Below are 17536 nucleotides of genomic sequence, written 5' to 3' on the forward strand. Positions count from 1 at the left end.
CAATATATCATGACTGGATACCCTGGCATGCAGGTATACAGGGCACACAGCAGGCTGTGTCATGTACAAGAGCAAGGTAAATGAATAATGTTTGGATAATGCAAAGCCTTTACTTTGCAACCAATGAGAACAAAAGCAATGTTTGGCAGTGTTCATTTTCTTGGATGCAAAACAGCATACAGGATGATTCAGTGCTTTATCGCTGTCGGAAATACTCACCTGTCCCTTAGCAAATCCTTCAAATCCGTCATTAACTGCAAACATCTTATGTCCTTCAGTAATTCCCACTCTCACTGCGGATCTTACAGCTCCATTCATTCCAGCTGCCGGAGCCCCCACGTTCAATACTGCCACATTGAAATTACTCTGTAAAGGAGAGAGGAAGTTCAGGTCAACATAAGACAACAAGAGCCGAGTAGGCAGGCACAGAGCCAGCCAAGCAGGCTAACATGTATACAGAATCATAGCATAGCCATTACATAAGTGAATCGCCTATTTCTCCAAGGAACCCTAAATGCATATAACATTTTCTCTGTTTTTAATAAATTGATTATTTTTATTACTGTTCTAAATTAGATGTATATTTTCTGACACCCTACGCAGTGCACTCTACCCCTTAGTTAGAATTCTTCCATTTGATTATGTTGACAATCCCACTATGCTCATACTGCTGGAGGACTGAAGCTTTGAGGACACACTCCAGGGACATCTGTAGTGAAGGTCACACTTCCCTGGACTGGTGCTGTGGTCATCCAATGGGATGCCACCGTCACTACCTGCTTCCTGAATGTTTCACTGTTACTGGTGTCCTTCGCTCTGTGTTTGTTGGACATCGGCTGCAATATACGTAGTTGCTAAGATCCCAGGTATCGAACCTCAACCTAGCACATATCCTGTGGCTGGAGGGGCCTTTCCCATGAAGAGGATGTATCCAAATCTCCTTTAAAGTATTTAGATGACAGAAATAGATTGTCATCCAATGGTAACATCAAGAAACTGCAACAATCAATCTTTAAGTCATTAGTCTTGTTTTCACTTGGTATCTTTGTTTAGCCATAAGACCTGTTCTGTCTAATTGTGATAAGGGATGATATTTAACGGGGGCCTTATGCAGCCATTAATAAACTAGGCTCCCCAGTGTTTTACATAGCGTGTGCTTACATCTTCACATGATCCCAGTGATCTTTGACTTGTGTTCTAGTGGGAATAAGGGAATTGATACAGTGGCCAGACAGATTTAGTAGAATTTATATTATATACAATGTCAAAACAGAAACTGAGTTTATCCAACACATACTATGTAACAGAGCTTAGTACTGTTAAAGGTTAATACTTATCAGGCTTAGAAGCTGAACTGTGTCCAGGTGCTGGCTATACACATGCTGAGCACAACATGCAATGGAATTCTAGTAGAGGCCATAAGGGAACTGATTAAATTTATCTGATTATCAATAGTGCGCGCGTGTGTGTGTGTGTGTCCCTTTTGTTACAATTTAATGTCCTTTGTAGTATGCAGTTCAACCTCTTGATAAAAGGAGCCCCTGCCCCTCCATCATTACTAGTCCAACATTTATAGATCTTGGCCATGTTCATAGAGTCAAGAAAAACTTTTCACATTTTTTTTAACTTAATAAATAAATTCAAATATAAGATACATCAAATATACTCAAAGACAATAATTAATAACTGGGCATTCTCAAGCAAATCTGCATAAATTGTTATATATATATCATACAAGTACAGACATATTCTGTAATTCCCAATCAAACGCTAGTGTAAGGGAGCCATATATGGGATCATTATGCTTGTTCCATATGGTGAGGATTAGTAAGCCTCAGACGGCAGAGTCTCCTTTAGGAAAAAATGTCTCGCTATCTATGGAGATCTTTATATGCTGAATATATATATAGCGTTAATAACAGCTCACCTGTCCATTTAATCACAGATCCCTCTAGTTTCCATACTCCCCAAGCACATGATCAGAACTTTATAATGCAGTGTAGGATAACCAGTGTGTTAATGCCCAGACACTCACTATATTCTATGATTCATTGTATTTTAGATTTTATTTCTGTATATATATATATATATATAACTAAAATCATATTTTAATCTAAAATTATAATACATGACTCATTTTTGTATACTAATTAAGAGTCATATCTAATGATCATAATTATTGTAGAGGAGGTTGATTTGCTGGGATAATTAGTGCATTGTCAGCTGCTGATATCTCTGGCCTTTGTTACGTTTGAATACACCATTAGCACCTAAGGCTATACATTTTTCGATGACTGTATATGAACAAGTATGAACATAGTGATCATTACCACATTCTCTGCTGTCAATGTTATTTGCCTTTTATCATTGGACCTAAATGAAGAATATTGACGGAGTGCACCAGGGTAGAGAAGTCACAGAACGTCATCACTGTAACACATTTTTTTAAAAATGGAAAACGTGTGATAAAAATCTCTATGCAATGATGGTGATCTGGTGGCCCTAGGGCCGTATACAGCCCTCGAATGCCTTCCCCTGCGTTCCCCAGCCCTGTCCTGCTTTATTGGCAGATTTATTTGTTATATCTTGTAAACATGTTTAAGATGCCTGCTGGTTTGTTATTACAGATAAGTGTCTCTTTCTTTGATTAAATGTATTATTTTAACTTATTTCTGAGATTAACGGTACTGTGCGGTCCTTTTGAAAGTTAGAGGGCCCCCCATGTGGCCCCTGTACTGCATCAGATTGCCCATCACTGCTTTACCGGCTGTGCTCTATGGTTTTCATACATTAAATTTGATTTATTGTGGATTCTGCTTAGTTGGACCAGTCTATTTGGTTTTATTAATTGTATCTTCTCCAAGATGCACTTTCAGCACTGTATATTTCTCAGTGTGTTTTGTCTATGGTGGGATTTAGCAATATCCCTTTGTCTACAGCTGCGATTTACTAATTTCCTTGTATAGAGCAAGCTCAGCACAAGACACATCTGTGTATTTTTAATTTATTCATTATTAGCATAATAGAAAATAATACAATTAATTAGCTAATAATGTAAATTAGATGCATTTTTCAACATAAATCACTGTGGCGGGTTATAAGAAGACTCTTGGTAATTACCATTTTTCCTTGGTTTCTATCTTCCGGCTGCTATTACTGATGTATAATTTTGCACAGTATCATGTGACTGTTATAGCAACCATAGTCACAGGACACATGATGTAGTGAGCAGAGAGGCTTTGGAATGCCCTTCTGAGCTCTATCTGCATTATGCACTGGATTATACTTCCCCTCCATCTCTCTCCTCTGCCTTTACATGACATGCTGTACTATGTGAATCTGTGTGTGCCTGTGTGTGTGTATGTGTGTGTGTGTGTGTGTGTGTGTGTGTGTGTGTGTGTGTGTGTGTGTGTGTGTGTGTGTGTGTCCGGCAGTCATACTAGACTCCCATCTAGAGTGATTTTGAAAAGAAGATATTGATTTGTAGGATGACACCTAAGAAAAATGACAATCATATGTATGCTTAACTTGCTATTTAAAGAAATAAAACCTTCTATCTCGGATGTTGCTTTCAGAATCATAATATCTGTAATTTTCTTCACTTGCATTCTGTGGAAGTTATCCATAACTATCAATAAGTTGGCATGCCGTATGTGCCTCTGTTGGCAAAGTAAGTTAACCCCCTCACCATTGGCCGCATAGATTACACGTAACTTTAGAATGCAGTAAATGTGTTCATTTAGCTGTGATCACTAGCAGAGTAGTTAAATGGTTTTATGGGAAGTAGCAATAAGATTGACGTCCACTTTGATCATGCATAAGGATACGTGCAAGCTGAAAGACCTCAGACAAGTTATACCACATGCAGTATTAAAGCATATTGTATAGAAATGTTGATCAGTCTTAAGCACTAAGCATATAATTACGTACACTAAAATAGGTGTTATCCTGTTAGAAAGAAGGAAAGATAATTATTTTGTATGTGTAAGTAATCCATTAGTAATTTATTTCAGTATTCAGATACTGGTGATACTCACAGCACACACATTGTACATAAATATTGACCCATTTAGGTGATACACTGCTGCTTTCAGTTGTCACAACACACCAAGTTGTGTATACTAAAGTAATCTACATAGACTCTTTATTGTGGCACGACACATGACAACACATACCATAGACCACATTCTAGTCCACAATCTTTTAGATTAATATTATATCTGTCATTTGAAGATCTGCAGATCCCCTACATCTCTGTAAATCATATTTCTCAAGAACAGTCAGTGCTACAACTAACATTTGCATTTGCACTGAATAGGTTTGAAAAAGGGACATATTTATAATGAAAATGTGTTTACTTTTTACATGTTATTTACATATTTATTTAATACAATGTTGTTGTTCAAAATAATATTTTAAAGTACAACTTCTAACAATTCAGCTTATCAAATAAAGCCCCAAAATTGCCTTGAGTTCTGGTTCACAAATTGATTTAAGACACTCTGCAAATTCTGAATTGAACTGTTTCATGCAGGTCTGTCTGTTACAGTGAGACAGAATGAGATTCACATCAATATAGGAGAAACTGGCACATTTTTCTCTCTATTTGCATAAACAGATTACAGCCAATCACAAAGCTGCCAAGGGGAGGATAGTTATATTTTCTTCTCTGCTACAGAGCAGAAAACTACTAATCTGGGATTTATGTAACAAGATTAAAAAACTCACTCCCAATCATCAACTGTACAGTATATCCTCATTGCCCACTACATCACTTACAATAATTAATTATCCCCTATTACCGTCCCACACCAACTTAAAAAAATATAAATTGCTAAAGAAATCAATGCAAACATTATAAGTTATCATTTAACCACTATGCTAAACACTAATTTTCCCTCCATATTTACTGTATAAAACCTGAAATATGAGTAACATTTACACTGACATACAAGAACATTTGAAATATTTAAATATTCATCACAACATTACAATCATCAACATCATCAACATATTGATATGCCGCCAGCACATTCCATAGCGTGTTAAAATATTTTATTCCTTCAGTTATACAGTAAATTTTTATTGAGCAAAAGACTGAATTATGTGTGATTGTTGTTGAGTTTGTACCATTGTGAGTTTGACTTAGCTTTGCCTGAGGTTCTGTAACTGATGCAGTTATACCAAAAACATAACAACCAAAATCAGAGATAAGAAGTATAAATAAATAGAATATTATTATTATAATAGTGCTCTAAATAAGGTTATACCAGCAGTAGAAATACAAACATTAATAAAGAGAGGATTTCATGGTAGAAATTACCTTTGGAAGTTCCGATATATTTTTCTTATGGGAAAGGAGTTTGTAAGTGTTGAGGTTGTTCTCGAAACTCCTAAAACATGAGCAAAACAAATTTGGGATCACTAATGTAAGTCAAGGTTATGTTTCCGATAAGCATATGGAAAAGATTGCAGTAAAGGGTACAAAGGAATAAAATTAAAGAAAAAAAGTTTGTCTCTTAGTACAGGGTTTCCCAAACCCAGTCGTCCTCAGGGCTCCCCAACAGTGCGGGGTTTTCCGGATCACATGTGACATAATTAGGACTACCTGTGGATCTGTTACAATGTGTCAGTCAGTAATGAATACACCTGTGCTCCAACAAGGAGATATGGAAAACCTGCACTGTTGGGGAGCCCTGAGGACTGAGTTTGGGAAACCCTGTCTTAGTAGAAGGTTCTGTAGATACTGGACATCAAAACATCAAGGTCTAGACCAGTCATTCCCAAATCCAGTCCTCAGGGTCCCATAACAGTGCAGGTTTTCCTGGTGACCAGTGATATAATTAGTACCACCTGTGGATCTTTAAAAATGCGTCAGTCAGTAATGATTACACCTGTGCTCCAGCAAAGAGATATGGAAAACATGCCCTGTTAGGGATACTCGAGGACTAGGGTTGGGAAACACTGGTCTAGACTATACTAACCAATTGCTATTTGATCATACAGGAAGTGATTGCACGGCAATGGCAAGCTGCTAGTGTAGCCTGGCTCAGATTGACAGCAGCACAGCTACGTGTTTAAATAAATAACAAGTAGATACACTATGGGAGGAATTCAATTCAGTGTAAGGTCCTGTAGGAGCCTCGTACAATGTGCGGCTGCGCCTATGTCAGGGTATTATAGTACACACATTGATATATCTGCTATGTTTTATGTACTGAACAACCCGCGGAGCTCAGACAAAACTTTGTCTGGAATTGTATCCCCCCTCTCCCTAAATGTCCCATTTTTCGTCCAGTGTTCTGATTTCACATTCAGCCCTTGACCACACTGGTGATTTTCACATAAAATGTACATTAAGACTAAGTTTTAGGTATGCATTGCCAATACTATCTGCGTCCCTATAATTCTGCCTTTAACAGGACCCACATGACCAAGGCGGATCAGCACATCGCTGGACCCCATACTTTGGTAGGAGCCCAGTGATGTCGCTGCAGCCTCCTGAGGCCCCCACTCTGCTCTGAGAAGCTGCCGTCCAGCACATACGCAGAAAGGGCCTCAGGGAAGGCTGCAGGTGTCTGGGGATGATGTGGGGGGCCTGGTATAGTTGTCAGTGGGGACAAAGCAGAGCTACATATGAGGATCACCTTGTTCATGTAACTTTTTGCCTTTCTGTTACCAGAGATTAATTTGATCCATCATAAATTTTGATTCCAAGGAAGATATACAATTTAATATTTGCTGAGTATTCAGAAGGAGTATTTTTTATAAGGAAACAATAGATCAATAACAAGTTACATAACTGTTCATTCTTTAGCACAACTCAAAGACCTCAAATTAAAAAAAATTGAACCCCTTCCACCCTACCAAATAAAACAGTGGGTTCCCCTCTCCAAGAATTAAAAATATAGTAACACCCCTGTGGCTGATGTAGGGGATCAACGACAGCTGATTGAACAAGCAGGGGGCACTGCAAATAAAATGGTCTCCTGGGCTTCAATGAAGACCTTTACATAGTACAAACTGCTCTTGCAGCAAGAAAAAACACAGAACATTTTCTTTAATTATCATGGGAAAATTTGTTCTGTCAAACTTTTGCAAATTCATTCACCATCTGCAAAACACTAACAGAAATTTGCCAAAATAATTCAATCATCTCTATTTAAAAGTCATATGAGAAGCCACAGAGATTCAAAACAAAAGATAAATTAAGGATAATATACAATATGGTCTGTACCTTCCACGCAACCTTACAGCATCTGCAAATCTCCTTTCATCCATCGCCTTCTGCACTTCTTGAGTCTTTAAAAAAGATAGAATATTTAACCATGTGCATACTTTCTCTTTAACTAAATGTATTTCACTGAGTATAGTACATGTTGTTGTATCTTTACTGTTAATGTAATTGGATACTTGCTAATAGTTTATATTATAACATTCTCATTCATTGTTGCAATGGTAAAAAAGTGTTGAACGTGTGTGCAATAATATGTGACTTGCAATATTATGCTTTTCACATGAGGCTCTGAAAATGTAAATAATAAAAAAATGACATATATGAATATATATATATGATTCAAACCCAGGTCACACAGCAGGGGTTTCTAAACATATGATGTTTGATTCTTTTAATATAAGGTACAATTGTAGTTTTGGGTTTAATAATAGGACATTTATTTTATGGGTGGTAATAGTCCCAGTAACTCTATCGTTTTTACTAGATATTATTATTCAAGGGTCAGAGATATAGTTATAAGGTTCAATTTATAGCATTAGGATATAATCTCTGCTAGTGCTTAGTCAGGTTGATCACATATACTTAGCAGTTATTTTGGTATCTGTACCTGGTATATTATCACCAGGTTTTAGTTTAGCCATCAGCTATAGGTTGACCTACCGTTTGGTAGATCTGATCAGTATGTATATGTGTGTATGTGCATGCATATATGTGTGTTTTATATATTGTATATGTTTTTTTATATATTGTATATGTATATTGTGTATAATTGTTTTTAATGTTTTTATGTAGTAGCTATACCATGAGTTCCTTTGGCGCTATGGGAATTATGCAGCGTGCGTGATCATATTCCTAATTATATAATTTTGCTGATGAGATGTTAGTTAATATCTTGATACATCATTATTGTCTATTATGGGGCATATATGTGGCTCCACTTGAGTATTATATTATACACACGGAATTTCAGTACTGATCCGTCCAGTGTATTTGTGGAGATCAATAAAGTTGTTCTGACGCATGCGCAGTAAGTGGCGGCATCTGCGCATGCGCCAAGATGGCGTTTGGGCTCTATTTAAAGCCGGTAATTCAGCGGTATATGTATCTGCTATTTCTCGCTCCTGATGAAGTCCCGTTTTATCGGGACGAAACCCGTTGAGCCTACTACCTTAGCATTTATCTGCACTCCCTGATGTAAGTGCATATATTTATTTTTTAATAAAGCGCTATTGTACTATTTACACCTCCTTTCTTGTCATTATTGCTGCCAATGACTGAGGTTGGAAGAGAGGGATTATACAACTGATCCTCTAAAGAACTAATTTTGTGCCAACTTGGAGGGACCATCTGGTACGCAGTTTATATTTACCTTTTTTTATGGCTGGTACACACGGGTGTCCTATATATTATAATTGTTGATTTTTGGGCATAAGTGTTTTTCTGCACGATAAGGAAGCCCTATAGGTGGTGTATATTTCACAGGTGGTGTGATTGTACATCCTGACAATACTACTCTATGTTGTGCTCTGTTTTTTGCATTGTCCATTACCTGACCAACTGGGAGGAACAATCTATTAAGAGGATCTTCCTTCTCCGATTAGACGACCTACCAATACCTCATGGTACGCATGATATTACATCTATTTACGCTATACAAGTGATAATACACATTGAGGCGCCCTGCCTGTCTTCTATTACAATATATATATATATATATATATATATTGTGGAAAGAGCCCGCTACTGCAGAAGCACACGCGAACAACTTCTTCCTGTTTATGTAGTTTTATTGTCAGGATGGTAAATGTTTTGACACCGTAGAGATTTCACAGCAATACTTGGAGACCCTAAACACTAGCTAGACATAGCTCAGCTCTCTCTCAAGATCAGCCAGCTTCCTCAGCGTTGATCTCTCTGAACAAATGAAACAAACAAGCTTTTATACATGATGCTCCTCCCCCAGCCTTAGCTTGATGGACAGGTGACACACCCACCTTCTCTTTAAAAGAAAACACCCATCACTGGCTCTGTTTGCTGAGAGGAAGGATTTCAGATCTTGTAAGTTTAACCAAATTTAAACTATTGCTTTTCATACATAAGTCTTCACTCTAGGTGCATTACTGCACAAATGTTTTATTCTACTTCCCTGCTTTCTCTGCATATTGCCAGCTAAATGCCTCCTTTTGTTACAATATATATATATATATATATATATATTTATATATATATATAAAATATCACAATTACTTAAAGTGGTTCATGCTGGCATGTCAAAAAACACAAAGGGGTATATTTACTATGTATAAACTTGACTTTTTGGGGTATATTTACTATGCGGCTGTCAGTAGAACCTTAGATTCCCGGCGCTTTGAAGTCCCTTTTTTCAAACTGTATTTTTATTTAACTCAAATCCAGATGGCCTTTGTCTTTAATAAAAGTGCCGTTTTAAAAAAGGACTTCAAAGTGCCAGGAATCGCCGGTTCTACTGACCGCCTAATAGTAAATACAGCCCAAAAAGTCAAGCCAAGGTCAACAAAACTCAGCAAGGGACACATTAAATGTAAAGGGGGAGAATAAACTCAAGGACGAAAATGTACATTATTGAAGTTATTATGAAACCGTTTTATCCCTATCCTGATGCAAGCAACATAACTAATGCCTGCATTGAATGCTCTTTTAATGCTCTTTTAATGCACTTTAATGCATTTTAACTACTATTTTAAAGAAAACCAGCAGAGTGCATTATCTAGCCTGATCTGCATCTGGGTGATACAGCATAGAGGGAGGCCTCTATCCACACAGGGCCTGATTCATCTTCGAACACAATGTGAATGCAACTTGCGTTTAAAAAAAATCACATGTAACTTGCATTCAATACAAGTGGATCTCAAAAATCATTTCCATATGAATCTGGGTATAAGTACGCTCAGGCTATACGTTACTTGCTGCATGTAGACAGAACACAGTGCAGGATATACACAATGCATATGTGCAACATAAAGTTCCATCAGAACGCATGCAAAAAAAAATAAACATTGTTTTTTGTTTTTTTTACATGTTCTTAATGTGTACTGCACATAAAATGTATTTTTATAGTTTCTCTTAGTTGCATGTTCTGGCATGCATACGTGTCATCAGTTGGCATTTACAGCTGACCTGTAGTTGGTACAAGTGATACTGCTAAAAACACGTGCCTAAAAGATGCCCTGAGCTTGAATCGGACAACTGTGCATACACTCTCCCTCGGCATGCATTTCTGTACATTGGCTATGATAGTCCGACCCTTCCCACCCCTGTTCCGCCCTTCAAGTTGTAGGCAGTCGGAAGTGTCATTTGCGTGCACACATGAGCATGCATTTGCGTCTACCGGCGCAAGTCCCGCTCTGATGCATGCGCAGAGCAATTTCACATATTGCACATAAATGGACTTGCGTGTGAAGATGAATCAGCCCATTATCCACAAAGATAGGTGCAAATTGATTCTCCAGATGCAAGTTCCAAAGATCATAAAGCCGGTGTGTACCATGAAATGTGCTTGATAAGTAAGTGCATTTGAATACAGAAACAAGATTTGGCCAATAATTTGATTTTCAGAGAATTGATTCACAAATTTCAAATTTGGTTTATAAAGACATTTTAAAAGTCAATTTATTCATCTTCTGAAATTTTTTTCTGTCAAACTTTTGCAAACTCATTCACCATCTGCAAAACATGAACAGAAATTTGGCGAAAAGATTCAATCATCTCTATTTTAAAGTCATATGAGAAGCCACCGAGATTCAAAATGTGTCCATAAAGATTTTGGTGCATTTTAATGAATAAATCATGTTAGCTAGTGGAAAAAAGGGCCAAAACTGCCCAAATCTGTGTCCATGACAACAGGAATAAATGCACAGAATCTTTACTTGACCACAATTGTAGTCATGTACAAGAGCCCTTAACACACGGACTCCCTAATCTGTCCTGTAATGTCACTACCACAGGACAAGCATTGGTCATTCAGGCTGTGACTTGTGGATTTCAAGATGATAAATGTAAAACAGAAATAGCACACTTAATTGTCACAATCCAGAGGAATCCTGTTTATCAGGCTTCAAGGAAATTCCAGCTAGATCAAAGTGCCTCTTGATAAGTGGGCAGAGTATGCACAGGACCTAGAAGTGCCCTTAAACTGCACTCTGTCATGTTATCCAGACAAGTGCTGCAACTGAACACAGCCAGTGACTGTTTCCCATTGCTCACTGATTTATTAATACCCAGCTTTAAAGTGGCTTAACAACTCACCATCTGTACGCATTCCATAAGAGGCAGGCGCACGGCTTGGTTTCCACATAGAGATACCACACAGGCGGGGGTTTCTGGAGTGGCTTCCAGCAAGGCCAGGACACATTCCACTCCCATCCTACTGGCCTGCAAAGAGGAGAACAGTCATAGTGTAATTACAAAGTCTGTCTCGATGTTCCACAACAGAATCTAACCAGAATCACGTCACGCTAACTGTGAGGCATTTATGTGCACATCTGGTGCACACCTACAATGATAATATAATCCTAATAGTACAGTAACATGATTAGTGTAATAATATATACTAGGTCATGTTTTTTTAATAATTGGTGAGTGTGGATAATAAATATCATAATCAGTATTAGAAACACTGAGGATCATTTATGAGGAGGGGGAGGACCGGCAGCTGATACAAGAACAATTACATACATCTGTTCTGGGTTTTATCACATGAAACACATGAAAATAAAAATGTAAAACTGAATATCTGAATACTGTAATGATTTATTTCCTACACATCACTTGAACACGGAGTTTTGTAGGTGATGTTCTATTTACGCATTTGTGTCTGAGTGTCACACAGTATACACAAGTATTTTTCTTATTTCTGAATAAATTCACTATTACATGAGAATCCATTTCATGTACATTGGAATTTATCATCACGGACATCCACACATTGTTCTGCAGTTTATGAGATGCTCCTTTAATCATCAATCAATACGATAGATAGATAGATAGATAGATAGATAGATAGATAGATAGATAGATAGATAGATGTGAGAGATATAGATAGATAGATAGATAGATAGATAGATAGATAGATAGATAGATAGATAGATAGATAGATAGATAGATGTGAGAGATAGATAGATAGATAGATAGATAGATAGATAGATAGATAGATAGATAGATACATACATACATACATATTACATAGATAGATGTGAGAGATATAGATAGATAGATAGATAGATAGATAGATATTAGATAGATAGATGTGAGAGATAGATAGATAGATAGATAGATAGATAGATACATATTAGATAGATAGATGTGAGAGAGATAGATAGATAGATAGATAGATAGATAGATAGATAGATATGAGAGAGATAGATAGATAGATACATACATACATACATACATACATATTAGATAGATAGATGTGAGAGAGATAGATAGAGAGATAGATAGATAGATAGATAAATACATATTAGATAGATAGATAGATAGATAGATAGATAGACAGATAGTTCCTCTGCTCTGGGATTTCACCTGTTTCAAGCTAATCAGGAAACAACCAGGTCTGTGTCTAATTATGCCTACACTTGTTTAGCAGTAAGTCTGGATGACCAGATCTTATGACTCCCATTAGTGAAGTTGGCTAGTGACCCCCCAAACACATAACAATCCCAACTACTGATCTACCACATTTTCAGCTATAAGCTACTACAATTTCCAGCGGCAGTCCGATGTTTTCTTGATTTGTCCCTGGAAAATGTTTGTCCTGGGAAAGTCCCTATTTTTTAATATTACCTATAAAATTTAATTTTTTCTGTGTTCTAAATCCAAATCTTATCATCTATCCTTAATGTCTGGACTTTATAAATTAATATTTATTAAGGAGGAATGTTTAGAATACAAACAGTATGTAACTATCAGATTTAGTAAACGTGACATGCTGAAGATTGTAGTGCTCCAATGTGCAGTGTGTGATGTACGTAGATGTTAGATGCACCAGCTCCACAGTAATGTGTCCCTGGAAGATATTAGACTAATATGGTCAAACACATTCAATATGGGGGCAAAACCAACATATACTGTATGAATTTACACATTCCTTCCTTTTTATTCTTTAAAATATTACTTATATCTTAGCGTAAAACAAATTGTATAAACACCACAAAACCACATATATTTTAGAATATAAATAATAAAGACCATTTACTGACACTAGTATAAAAATGGAAATAAACAGCAATAAAGAGACAGCAAATTGTATTTGCTTTGATCAGTCTAATGTAGTTAGTGTAGTGTATGTAGGTGTCTGTTTTTGTATCTTTGCACATTTACACCTTTGTACCTATGTCGCTAAATGAACCAAAATGGTTCAAATGGTTCAAAATGTATCCATAAATATGGATAAAGTCCAGACCCTCTGAATCTAACATGACCTTAGAATATAACATATATCCACAATCGAACTTACTAGAATTCTGTCAAAGGCAGACGGAGTTCCTCCTCTCTGGACATGGCCCAATATTGTTACTCGGGTATCAAACCCCAGGCATGTAACCACAAGCTGAAAAACAACAGATATTCTGCTTAGTTTTCGTCATCATTGTTTAAGATAAAACATAACAGTGATATTTCTATTCACTTTATTATGGTATTGTCGGCCAGGTTAGCAAACAGCAAATAAATCTATTTGTGTAGTTTCAAAGGACACATCCTAAATGAATTCATGTCATTTAATTGAACAAATATTGTTATGTTGTGCTTACTGGTTACATAATACATATACCGATCACATTGCTTCACCACACTAATTCTAATTAAGGAATAAGGATTACACATAATATCATCATTGATGGCAGCCAGATGGTGTGTCATTATAAGCCAGTGCTTAAGTTAATGATGGACAGTCTGCATCAGGTATATTCCTCGAGAGAGACACTACAGCTTCCTAGAGGAAAAGCTTTATTAATTCAAACAGTTTATCCTGCAGAGTTATAGGTTATAATAAATGTCAAATTAAAATGTTAAGGAATAGAGGACATTACAGTTTCATCCCTCCCAACTCTTCCGCTCTCTACTTCACCAAAGTGACCAACAATCCACTGTAAGTCGCATGGTCACGTGTCTCTATTTATAGGCCTTGACCTCTCTCCCACTTTCGATTCTGTCGAGCGCCCTCTTCTCCTGGACAACTTTCCCACACACTGGTCCTTGCTGCACTGATCTCTCCTGGTTTACATTCATTGCACCACTCTGCAAATCCCTACACTGACTCCCCATAACCTCCAGAATCCAATTATCTGCTATTCACCCTTTTACATATCTGACCTCATCACAAGATCCTCTTTATTTCCTTCTTAGCCCTACCAAACCTGAGAAGACTCGCCTCAAACTTCCATCTTTCAAGTGCTCTCTCAAAACCCACCACTTTACTATAGCCTACCCTACCCATATCTCATACATTCCCTCTGAGTGTGTTACCATCTAGAGAAGGGCCCTTACTTGTCTCTGCCCCTTGCCACAACTCCCTAACTCCCTTATATCCTTTGCTTGTATTTTTTTGTTTTTTAATTCCTGTTTTGTTCTACTTATGGTTATTTTATTATAAAATATAAATTATAAAAAAAAATATAAAATACACTAACAAGCATGGTTGTAATGGAACGCAAAGTGGAATATAAAACATCTTGCTCATTGTAAGAGATGTAAAGGTATAAAGGAGCTGTGATCGGACGGCAGAGGTTTGAATGATCAGGGTGCACGTCACTGTAGAGGGTGGCAGCTCAAAACCAATGAGATGCCACCCTGAACAGTGCTGAGTGTTCCTTCCTCTTCAAACATCTCTTGGCTGATATTGAGTGTTTACGGCATTAAAACTATTAACTATTTAATGATCAGAGAATTTAGCTACTTTATGACCAGGCTAATGTTTACATTTTGAAGATGCATCAGTTTTATCAAGAATAACTCTTCTATTTTTTAGTCTATATTTTGTAGTCTATACTTTTATATTTGGGGGCCATCTCACAGCAGGGGGGGATTTGTTCAATCAACGCCCCTCTGGGCCAGTCCCATAGTGGGCATGGGCTGGGTCACTGGACCACCTGCATTGTTTTTCCTTTAAAATGTTCCAAATAGACTGATGAATCGAGTCTTGCACCCTCCCGGGCTAAAATTTGTCAGCTCACCCCTGCTGGGGACCAGTATTACACAAATCTAGCTAAAGACTTGAACAATCCAGGGGGAGACAGCGGACCCAAATAACACAATTTATTGAAATCAGCACCCAAAGCTAAATTTAACACTTTGGGTACAGAAATCTTTTAAATAAACCCGTATTATATATATATATATATATATATATATATATATATATATATATATATATATATAAATAAATATAAAAGAGAAGGGGCGCCAAACATAGTGCATTAAATGTGTGACATCCCAAGTGTGTTTCACATATACTCAGGTACCACGTGTATCACAGCTCCGAAGTGTACTACAACTCAAAAGATGACCACAATAGTGTAATACTATCAACATAAAAATGACAGGCCAATAATAAAAAGAGCTTTTAATATACAGAGAGGCGAAGAACCTCACACTGCAACTCTAGTAAAATATGCTCGTACATAAAAAAAGTTAAAAGTCAGCTTATCTGTCCTGTCCACATGCAGGATCGAATCTCAAGCAGGGCAAGTTCTGGCCAGCACGCCCACACTAGTGCACGGATCCAAGACAGCAGCAAAAGAAAAGGACCAGACGCGTTTCGTCCTCTTAATCAAAAGACTTTCTCAAGGAATAACCTTTGAAAAAAGTCTTTTGATTAAGAGGACGTGGTCATTGATCGATCATAGAAGGTACCTGAGTGGATGTTTCAGCATACATATCAAGCTGTTATTACGAGAATCTCTGGTACGGGAACTATATATATGTGAAACACACTTGTGATGTCACACATTTAATGCACTATGTTTGGCGCCCCTTCTCTTTTATATTTGTACTAGGTTGACACTTGCAGACAAGTGTTGAATGTTATGGGGAGCTGCCATCTCGTTTACTGAGTATACACTTCTTTCATTATCACATTTGCACTTATAAGCGCCTGCCTGCTTAAATCTGTTGGGAGGGATATATATATATATATATATATATATATATATATATATATATATATATATATATAGATAGATATATATATATAGATATATGTTTGCCCTGACACAGACAAACCCTGTGTGTTTGCTGTGAGAAAGGACATTTCAAACTATGTACAAAATCAGTATGTGGATATAAGTAAAGGTGTACACACTACTGGACTACACAGATAAGCCTTTAATGTTATCCTCAGGGCACGCAGCTATACACTGGAGTGGGAGTGGTGTGCACTTGGTTGCTTAAAAAGATAACGCACTATCGTTGGCTTTGTTTGTTTATTCTCTTTTTGGGTATACACTACAAAACCTACTCTTGATCTTCCTGATTATTCGGGGATGAGGTTTTTTGCTACGCTTGGGCACATCAACAAATCTGGTACGCATATATTGTATATAAGGGTTTTAAAATACTCCTACATACTACACTATTGTGCGCTATCCTTTTTTTGCATTGTATGTATATATAAATATATATATATATATAAACGTATAAATATATACACGTATGTATGTATATTTATATATTTTTTTGTATATATGTGTATATATATATATATATATATATATATATATATATATATAATTATATAAAAATTATAAATTATTTTAAATTGACATGTTTTAAATAAATTAAGAATTAAAACAGTATCAATGTTATTATTGTTTTTTCACCAACATATTGCACTGTGCCATACGATAAGCATATCATTTTACTGAGAATTGCAAGTAATGTCATAATGAAACAGAAGATAATGGCCAGTTTGCCCAAACAACTTGACAACCTAGCAATCTAAGACCAGACCTTGCAATCATTGTTCCATACTAGCTAGTTCCAGGCTGGAACCATGTTTCGTTTCATCCAGCTTGATTTAAACTGCCTAGCACTAGTCCATGCACAAAAAATCAAATGCAACACTATAGTACTTACATCTTTAATCTTTTCTGAAGTGATTGCTTTGTTATGACAATCAATGGCTCCTTCTGAGACAATAATAATATTCAATCTTTTCTTTCTTGCACGGTTCTAAGAAAAAAGAAAACGAACAAAAACTTTAGTTGGTAAATCACCAGGAATAGGCAACATGTGGCTCTCCAGTTCATGTAGGACTACAAGTTC

At 36.7% G+C, this 17536-nt stretch overlaps 1 protein-coding gene across 3 annotated transcripts in view; it reads right to left on the reverse strand.

Annotated features, from left to right (window-relative positions):
* Positions 1-17536, reverse strand: part of PFKP (phosphofructokinase, platelet) — an 80806-nt gene that overhangs the window by 23536 nt on the left and 39734 nt on the right. For all 3 annotated transcript variants that reach the window (XM_075212073.1, XM_075212074.1, XM_075212075.1), the window contains exons 8-13: positions 17348-17443; positions 13731-13823; positions 11522-11647; positions 7238-7302; positions 5324-5393; positions 220-366 (exon numbers count right to left, since the gene is read on the reverse strand). In XM_075212073.1, the coding sequence (XP_075068174.1) occupies positions 220-366; positions 5324-5393; positions 7238-7302; positions 11522-11647; positions 13731-13823; positions 17348-17443 (597 nt within the window). The remainder of the gene's footprint in view (positions 1-219; positions 367-5323; positions 5394-7237; positions 7303-11521; positions 11648-13730; positions 13824-17347; positions 17444-17536) is intronic.

Source organism: Mixophyes fleayi, chromosome 5 (genome assembly GCF_038048845.1).
Source record: "Mixophyes fleayi isolate aMixFle1 chromosome 5, aMixFle1.hap1, whole genome shotgun sequence".
NCBI lineage: Eukaryota > Metazoa > Chordata > Amphibia > Anura > Limnodynastidae > Mixophyes > Mixophyes fleayi.